This window comes from Habropoda laboriosa, unplaced genomic scaffold, assembly GCF_001263275.1.
Source record: "Habropoda laboriosa isolate 0110345459 unplaced genomic scaffold, ASM126327v1 scaffold1329, whole genome shotgun sequence".
In the NCBI taxonomy this organism is placed as follows: domain Eukaryota; kingdom Metazoa; phylum Arthropoda; class Insecta; order Hymenoptera; family Apidae; genus Habropoda; species Habropoda laboriosa.
In genome coordinates this window covers 762,359-772,238 of record NW_017101431.1, presented here as the reverse complement: position 1 = coordinate 772,238, position 9,880 = coordinate 762,359, and the positions used below count along the sequence as shown (strand labels likewise).

Genomic DNA, 9,880 nt, shown 5'->3' with positions numbered 1-9,880 from the left:
AATACATTATCAATTTATTTAAAAAAAAAAAAGAAGATATTTTCTAACGATAAATTAACTCATAAGATAAAGAATTTTCTTTTGAAAAAGAGAAAAGAAATGTCAGTATTGAACATTTTACACTATATTAATTAACGTTTCTAATATCTAATCTCTTTTACGTTTTTTTTTTCATTTTTATCTTTTAAAAGAGGTTTAACGATCTAATCTGTTAATTACAGAAGTATTATTGCTAAACATGTAAAAGAAATATAGGTTCAATAAAAAGTTGACAATTAATCAAACAACAGTTTTTCAATCTGGAAAGCGCATTTTTTTTTAATGGAACCCTGTATTTTTTATTCGAAAACGAAATGACTTAATGTGGCACTTCGTTCAATTTGTCTCAACAAACGTTACAATATTAAGAATAGAAAAAAATAGAAACATTATCTTGAATTTGATATCTCTCGCACACGTACAGAAAAAGTATTTAGACCACCTAATGCCCCCTATATACCAAACAACTTTTGTAAGAACATTTTCTCATATCTTTAATCATTCGTGAGAAATTCCACCGTTTCCAGTTAAGCGGAACACCCTGTATATACTAAATGCAATGAATGTATTTATTGAAAGAAAAACACGAAGTTATTTTAAATACAGTTGAGCAATTAACATATTTTCTGCTGCATGTAACGCACACGTTCTAAACTGAATTTCCCATTCTGGCTGTTTCATATTTTCGTGTTTTCACTTTAATTGTGTAACAATGACAATATTTCGTTACGAAACGACAGGCTTTGCTTTGTTCTACATTGCATTTTAAACGTTACACCTTTTTCTCAGTAATGAAAATTCATAGCTTCATGAATACGTTTTATAATCAAATTAATACACTGTAATTACAATTGTTACACTCATCAACGTAGAACGCATACGACCCTCGTGGTCTGAACGAAAAGTTATCAAAAATTGGTCCAACATGAAACACGTTAAATGACTATTTTCGATACTAATTGTAGTTCATAAAAACTGTTTCTGCTTTAATGATAGTGGAATGCTTTGCACTTGCAGTCGACACCGAGTCGTACATCAGTAGTTCGCGAGAGACATTAAGAAATCATGTAAAAGCCAAGAAAAAGTGAATTAGATATATTACAGATATCTGACCAGTGTGAATGAACTCTCTTCGTTAACTAAGATAACATACTTTTCCTTAGACATCCGACCTTGTAATGCGACTGGATTGCAACTGAAGTATTTATCTTGCCGTTTTATTTCTATCGAACACAAGTTCATTGAGGTTTTTTTAAAAGTTCAATACAACAGAAGATTTGAAATTGAATACAAATTGTTCAAACTATTTCATTAGGTATGGATAACCTTTATATAGGTGTTTATTCGTTACTCAAAGTCACATAATAATACATATCTAATATATTTTATTCACCCCTTTCACTTTTTATTTAATGTTTTTCTAATAAGTGTTTCACATTCCATACAATATGTACATGTTAGTAACTTAACATTTTCTTTTTCCCTTTCATGATTGGAATATAAGGTATAATCCTTTGAAATAATGAAAAAATTCTCAGGAAATTCCACTTAAATGGTTAATCTTTCTAATCTAAATTGTATATACTCCTCCTCTCCCTCTCTCTTTATAGCTTCATATCGAACGACAATTCCTTTGCAAGCCGCAAACATTGAGAATAATGGAAGCTTGAAATATAAATCGCTTACAGAAAGAATCTTGACATGAATGCAGTACACACATTTTCATTTTTAAACCTAACCTAATCTAACTAAAACGTTCACGGTTGTTTCAAGCTTTAATATTTAAAATTATTTGCATAAATTTTTATTTTAGAAACGTATATCGACGTAAAAATGTCCAAAATGTAGGGATCCGGAGCGATTTTAAGATGCTTTCACACGAACGTAAAAAATTGTTAAAGGAAAATATAGAAATAGGTTACCCGGTTGCCTACACAAAATATGTACAATAATACGTAATAGGAATAATAACAAATATAAATGTAAAAGGTATTAATACCTTACCGATTGAGCAGAATCATTATATTAAAAAAATTAAAAGTATCTATAATTTCAAATTATTGAGGTTTTAGAATTAACAAAAATTAGAAAATCGATCAACAGACTGTTAATATTTTTTTATCAAATTTACTAACTTTAATCGTGTTATTTCTTCTGTTACTGATAGTATATAACTTAATTATTGTTATTTTCTATTAGGTGACATTGATAATGAAATGTTACCGTTGTTGCTATTATTTACAAATTAAAATTCTTAAGTTCTCCTTCTACTGTTTATTTGATTCATTCGTACATCAAAGGAGAATCTTATTGTTCACGGTTAAATCAGCGATTTGTTACGTTGCGTGACAGATGGAAATAGAATGCGGCGAAAGTTCAAGGACCGACCTTTCTCAATGGTCAACGAATGTTCGGTACATTCCCTGCAGTCCCTAACCTATCTTCGCTAATTCAGAAAATTAACTCAAATGAGAGTTTACATTGTAAATAAACATTACATATTTTTCATGGTTTTTAATAATTTATAGTGGTAAAATTATATGTTAATATTATTCATAAATGTAAACTAAAAAATTACTACAAGTGTACATCTCATTTAATTAAATAGAAGTCAATAACAGTTGATAAAATGAGAAAATTTTTGTGCATTCTTTAAAATTCTAGCTAAAAATTAAAATATTTCTCTTGTAATAAAAATACTACATCTCGACGTTTTTCTATTTTAATGTTTTAACAATGATAAACATCAGAGGCAATCATTGTATATTGAATGTAATTAATGTGTTAAATATACGTTAGTGTTTTTAATATGGCAGTAACTCAGCTGCTTTTACCTACTGAAAGTGATTTTACCTACTTATTACAATATATGAATATAATAGATAAAGTTATAAACAATACCATAAATATACTTTTACCGTGTCTAGGCTTCCTTGTTTTTCTGCTAAAATTGATTAAATTCACTACTATTTCCGTCTCTGTTATCGCGAACCAAAGATGCGTAAATAGTTCTAAAACGTTCATCAACAATAACGAACACTTTCACGTAAAAATCATTGTTATTTCTAGGATAAGAGTTTGCCTAGTTGAACAAAAGTATCTGATTTTGTAATTATTTTATTCATAGACGGACCTCTGCGGTATCAAATGGAAGAAACTCGTGTGGGGCGAAGTAGCCGGGGATTTCGGGGGAACCCCCCTCGAAGACCCAGTGCTCTCGAGCTTCTCGCGGTGCCTCGCGGGTGACATTCTCTGCGTGTGGCGGCGGGTCTCCGCTACACCGGCCACCTCCGGCCCGGCAACCGCCTCGGCAACCGGAGCTGGCATCTTCGACCTGGGCATCGCACCCTCGCCCGCACCACCACCCCTTTCCCTCACCGCCGCCAAGGAACTCTGGATTTTCTGGTATGGCGAGGAACCTGATCTCTCCGGTCTCGTGTCACCGGAACTCATCGCGCGTGGTAAGTAACAAATGCCTCACTTACCAATTTTTATGGACTGTTTTGATTCCTAATAGACAGATCAAGAGACACAAAGATGCTCCTCTCATCTTTCATATCTGGAAGTTCGTGTGTGTCTAAGTCGACAATGAAGCACGATGCTAATATGTCAATTAGTATTATACAGAACACGAATTTTCCTAGATTCCTATTTTTATTTTTAATTTAACACGTTCCCTGTCGGACCGATTTTCGGTGACTTTCCGTTCAGGCCGCGTGGGTCGCATGCACCCCACCTTAGTGAAACTAACAATTTTACTTGTAATGTATTATTTCGCTTGTATCAAATGTATCTAAAAAATTATGAATTCACTATTCTAAAGACGAAGGTATAACGTTTCAAATGCAATACAAAAAAACAGTACTTCTTATTTTGTAACAAATTATCGTCGTTTTTACACAGTTGAAGTCAAAACACGAAAATATCGTATGGCCTGAACAGGAAGTTCAACATGGGGCGTACGCGCCCCACGCGCCAGGGAACGTGTTAATTGTAAGTAATTAGGTATAATGTTTTTTAATTAGAAGTAATATCTTTATGATTCTTTATGGTTAAATGACTTGAAAGTACTGGTACAGCTTGTAATTGGAAATTAATACACCGATAATGTACAATTCATTGATTTGCCTTTGTAATGTTTCTTGAATTTCCGTTAATGTCTTCTTTTCGAGCGTCAATGAAGTAAAATTAATATTTTGCCTCAAAAAAACAAGTCGATTTTCGTTCAAAATAAATTCAGGTAGTATTAGAATAAAAAATTAACTAGTAGTACTGTGAGATGAAGTGGCAGTACCGAGAAAAAGATTAAAAATAAACTATAATAAAGGAGCCATTTTATTTTCTAACCGCGTAATTTGTAAAGAAAAAAGAAATTCATAGAATATTAGGTATTGAGATAAGAAGTGAGTGAATGAACAAATTAGGGAGAATTTCTCACGTGGAGACTCTTTCACGCAATTATTTATTTTCATAGTTCACTCTACTAATAGAAGTGAAATGATCATTGAAAAGTACGTACATTTTTCTTGTTGTGTGTCTAATTATAATGCTGTTTTTCTTTACCTTGCATTGATGATATTTGTAGTTGTTATTTTAAAAGTACAAAAAAGAAAAATAAATACCGCAGTAAAAAGTATTTCTTGTAGATAACTTGTCAAATCGTAAGATTTAATCCATAAATCATAAAAACATTATTCTCTTTTTACAAATGAATGTGTAAAGCAGTTAGATTGCTAAACGTTTGCGTAATGTAACTGTACAGTCTTTTGAAACAGTTACAACTGCGATAATAATCATTAATTACCAAACTGAGCTTCTTGCGTATGCAGTGTCCTTTAAATGTACGAATATTAAACAAAATATATTTGTTACTAATTGCACTGTCCAACAAACTAAAACTTTTTTTCTGATCTGCAATATTCATTCATCAAAATGTTCAATTAAGTCTTAAAAGATAGAGGAGAGCTTCCTGAATATATCAATATATATAGTTATTAAATTTTGTAATTTAAATGGTTGTAAATGGCCACCAAAGTTTAAAAAAGAGCCGATGTACATTCTACGCAATATTTTTGCATTTTCATGAAAAGTTCTTTATCTAACATGAATTTGCTACACAGTATCGGATTCTGTAGACATTTCTGAAGAAGAAATCACCTAGGAAAAGTGTCGAAACGGATTTTAATTCAGACGGGTAGAGAAAATGTCCATTGGCAATATGTGCACAGTGTTTTGCCGTTATGCGGCCATCGTTCGCCTGCCTCAACTCGTCAGTGCCGTAGCTATTTACACGTAATGGACACCGTTAATACCATCCCCCTTTTCAGAAAACTCAATTATTTATGAACTTACAAGATTTTTGTTATTGCGATTTTGCAAGATTTAGAACATTTTCCCGAATACGACAATATTTGAAACTCGTTAAACAATATTTGAAGGCAACGCGAAGTCTACTTAAGCATCATTTACGCATCTTTTTTTAATTAATTCATTGTTCAATACTTCTGGAAAACAGTTCGAAATAAGAAAGTAATGTATAATTTTCTAAGGTTTAGTGAAGACGAAGAAGTAGGTAACAATTCTTATCGCAGGCATAACGGTTTTAATTTGTTGGACAGTGTTATTATTTCAAACACAGTTTGTATTAACATAACTGTTAAGTCCTATTTATTGTTAGTTACTTTCGTTTAACAGTGTAAAAAACAATTATTTAGACCAAAATTGGAGTACTATTATTGAGTAAACTAAACAGAAAAATTACAGTTAATTTTTCTAATAACGACACTTGTTTGGTATAATCTAAATTACCTGTTTTTTCATTCAAATTACCTGTATTTTAATTTAGTGAAATACAATACGCATATAGTTTGTTACAATTAGTTCTTTATGTTAGACCTTATGCTAGTGGTTTATTAACGATTGTATATTTTAAGCAAAATTAGATTAAATTACAATTAATTGAAGAATATAATAGGGTTAGTGGCGACGTATTTTTAAGGATCACCGAAGGCAGATAGTCCAACGCTATTTCGCTTTAGAACGATTTGTAGTGAGGACTTAGGTGGCGAGTATTCATCGAGAATGCTTCGAGAATACACAATTCAGATAAATATGTAGTGATGGTTAGTGATTTGAAATCAGACAGTTATCGGGTATGTTAGGATTGATTCTTTGCGAGAAGGTTTTGTCGATGGTAAATATCCTAACGTTGCATGGCGTTAACAGATTCGATGCTGCTGACGCAACTGTTGCGTTTTTGTTTTTATCAGCATTCGTTATTGTCGTGTCATCACGATTGAGAAATGAATGTTGTGCAGCAGTGAGAAATTGGTGTTGGTGCTGGTTGAAATACAAACTGTTACTTGAAACATGTTGCAAACATTATTATTTAAAGATTAATTGATTTAAAAAAATATGCAGCTCCTGGAAACAGATAACCGCATTTTCGTAGCAGCGAATGTATTGAAGATTAAAAAGATTGTTTTTAGAGGATCTAGCTACGAAATGGAAAAGACAAAGATACCATCTGGTCAGAGGACTATGACTAACAACACTACACTTACCTCAGTATCTCGAAAGAGCATACGATACATCTAAATTATTAAAGATTGCTGACATCAGAAGTGATCCTAACGTACGAATCTGCAAGGTCTACCAAACTTAATGCTTGTGTGAGACGTTCATAGAGGATCTAGCTACGAAATGGAAAAGACAAAGATACCATCTGGTCAGAGGACTATGACTAACACTACACTTACCTCAGTATCTCGAAAGAGCATACGATACATCTAAATTATTAAAGATTGCTGACATCAGATGTGATCCTAACGTACGAATCTGCAAGGTCTACCAAACTTAATGCTTGTGTGAGACGTTCACGTATGAATTCAGTGGTGAACATAAAATGGTTACTAAAACCCGTGAAATTTTATCATATTTTTTCTTCGATACCAACGACAAGATGGAATACGCTGCCATTTCGAGGATTTGGTTCGGCGCATACTGAAGTGCATTGGGAGCAGTGTCGTTATGTGTGCCGCATCTGCGTCGCAAGTTTCACCTCCGTCTATCAAAGATGCGATGCAAAAATTTAACAAAGAAGATCTTTATTATGGTGCTACTTTATGATGTAATAGAGTAGAAGAATTAATTGATTGATTGAGGAAAAGCAATCCGAAACAAGAGTAAACAAAGAATCAGATGAATCTTTGCTTTTCGATGAAGCATAAACTTAGGGCAAAAGAATATGATAGAGAACGATTTAACCGCAACTAATATCAGCAACTACCGTCGTAATTCAAGTGGAGGAGCTTTTCTTGGAGCTGGATTTATTTCATCCCTTGTAGCGTGTCTTAACCGCCCAAAGTAACTTAAAGCAAAAAATATATAATTTTGTACGTACGAATGTATGAGTTCGCATTGTAAACTATGAAACAAAAGTGTTCTGAAGATTGTGTAAATGAATTGCATGTAAGTGAGAGATATTGCGATGCGCACTAGGAAGTAACATCCAAATGTAAGGAGCGATCACAAATTTGGTAAGATGTGCTAGATTGTTTGAGAGAGGTACGTCCAGGAGAAGTGGACTACGATCACAAATTCGGTAAAGTGCGGTTACTTGTTGTGTCCGCAGGTAACTGCAACAGGGTGTGAATTGAACGCATGTAATTATGAACTTAGTTTTAAAGGTTAGAAATATTTTTGCAGATTTTTTGCAGATTCTATTATTTGTTATTTAAATTATACTGCGTCAAAAATAAGTAAATGTGCGGATACTTTTGATCAACAGTGTATAGTATATATTGTACCTTAGTTCCCGTATTAGTTTCCTATGATTCTAATCCGCCTACGGACACTCTTACGGTAAGGTAACGTTTATTTTATCGTGACAGAATTTCTTTTTAAGAATTTGTTATTTATTTATGGATATTAAATTGAGATCAATTTTTCCTCGAGTACTCAAGTGGGATATATATGTCACATTAGTCTCGAAAGGGTTAAACTCATCACGCGGCGAATTGGCTACGAGCGAATGAGACGAATGGCTGCAATGAACCATCTATGAATAAAAATTTAAATTATATTTTTCAATACGTCTTCATAAAAATACTGTCAGTGCGTTGCCAAAATTTTTCCGATAAAAGTAGGTACAAACACGATCTCATTTGAACTGCATTTAATGATACGCAATTCGAATTATGGAAGATTTAAGATCCTCTGTAATATACGATACCTAAAGCACCTTATGTATTACTTTCTCCATAATTACTTGATTCATAGGCTACGATATTTAACATTATATTTATTATCCTTAAATTAAGCGCTTTTGATTTATTTTCGAAATGTTTCCGATTCAAAGAGGAAACTACTTTAACTTCGCGATGATTTCAACTTGTAAAATAAAACTTAAGCATAGTTACTATGCTTAAAAAAGTCACGTAACTTTTTAAAGACACAATATGTTAATGTAATAAATTCCTAAATGATTTGAATTACGTATCACTGAAAACAATCTAAATGAGATCGTGTTTTGGCTCATTTTTATCAGGAGAATTTCAACAATACATTGGTACCAATTTTATAAAGATCAATTAAAAAATATAGAAATTTAAATTTTCATCGGTGAATGACCTGTCTGTGATACCTGAGTTAGCTGTCACTTACATGTGTGCGGAGCTTGCTTGCGTCGAGTCAGCAAAAAAAAGTAGCGGGAATTACCTGTGGACACTTACCCGGGGTACAGAAGCGGGATTTAATCCGGGAACTACTGTTGTTCCATTTAGGAACAGTTATACTTCATTATTTACCCTGTTAAATTAATTGAATGTTATTTTATCCATTTTTTGCACATAATCTATCGGTATTTTTTATGAAAATGCAGTAGTATAATTGAAATAAGAAGTCATACCTATTATAATTTTCTTCTTTTGCTAGAATTTCGTTTTATCAATTATGCAGACATTATATATGCTGGTGATTATGAAAGTGACCTAAGTCATATATTTTTCATTTCGAGAAATTTAGAATTTTCCCTTTGGGTGTATTAAAAAATATTTTTTCATTGTGCAATAAAATATTTCACAAAGTATTTATTCTTATAATATAACTGTTTTTCTATGAAAAAATCGACGTAACAGAAAATAAGTGATAAATTCAAATTTTTTTTAGATTTTTTACTTAGACCATTTTCATAATTACCAGCACTTGTACTCATGTACTAAACAAGCAAACGTCTAAATTAAAATAAGACATTCGAAGTATCGGAATATGTGTATCACGAATTTTATTCCAAATAACATTTGGAGTATTGTCGATCGGAATCAGAGCAATTGTATAGACAATAGAAAAACGCATGGAGAACTTTCCTGAAATTACAACAACGTATCGTAACAATAAGTTCTCATGTGTTTACGTTGTATTAACAAACATGCCTTGAAACTTCCCCGCTGCGTTTCAAATCTATTCATGAAATTGCAGACAATTTTACATATTTTTCTTGATTGAAGTAGATCGCGTCTATGTGATTCATTAAACTTGATTAAAAGTTCCGTGAAAACGTCCAAGTGAAATACAATAAACGGCATATTAACAATCTAAAAACGTATTATCACAGTAATGATACAATGCATACAAAATCTAGGAAAAACCTGCATACAAATCAAACTTCCAGAACTCCAAAAACCAACTCAGAAGATTGGATAATTTTATAAAAGCATAACGAAAGGTTATAACGAAACAAATATAATGAAGAATAGTCTGAATGATTTACTCATTTTTAGAAAACGGTTAAAGGGATAAATAAACTAAATTCTAATAAATATAATTTTATAGAAAGCAAAAG

At 32.2% G+C, this 9,880-nt stretch overlaps 1 protein-coding gene across 1 annotated transcript in view; it reads left to right on the top strand.

Moving 5' to 3' along the window:
- LOC108578175 (mediator of RNA polymerase II transcription subunit 13) overlaps window positions 1–9,880 on the top strand; it is a 33,723-nt gene that overhangs the window by 10,110 nt on the left and 13,733 nt on the right. The window contains 1 exon segment of the mRNA XM_017941456.1: window positions 3,167–3,500. Coding sequence (XP_017796945.1) covers window positions 3,167–3,500 — 334 coding nt within the window.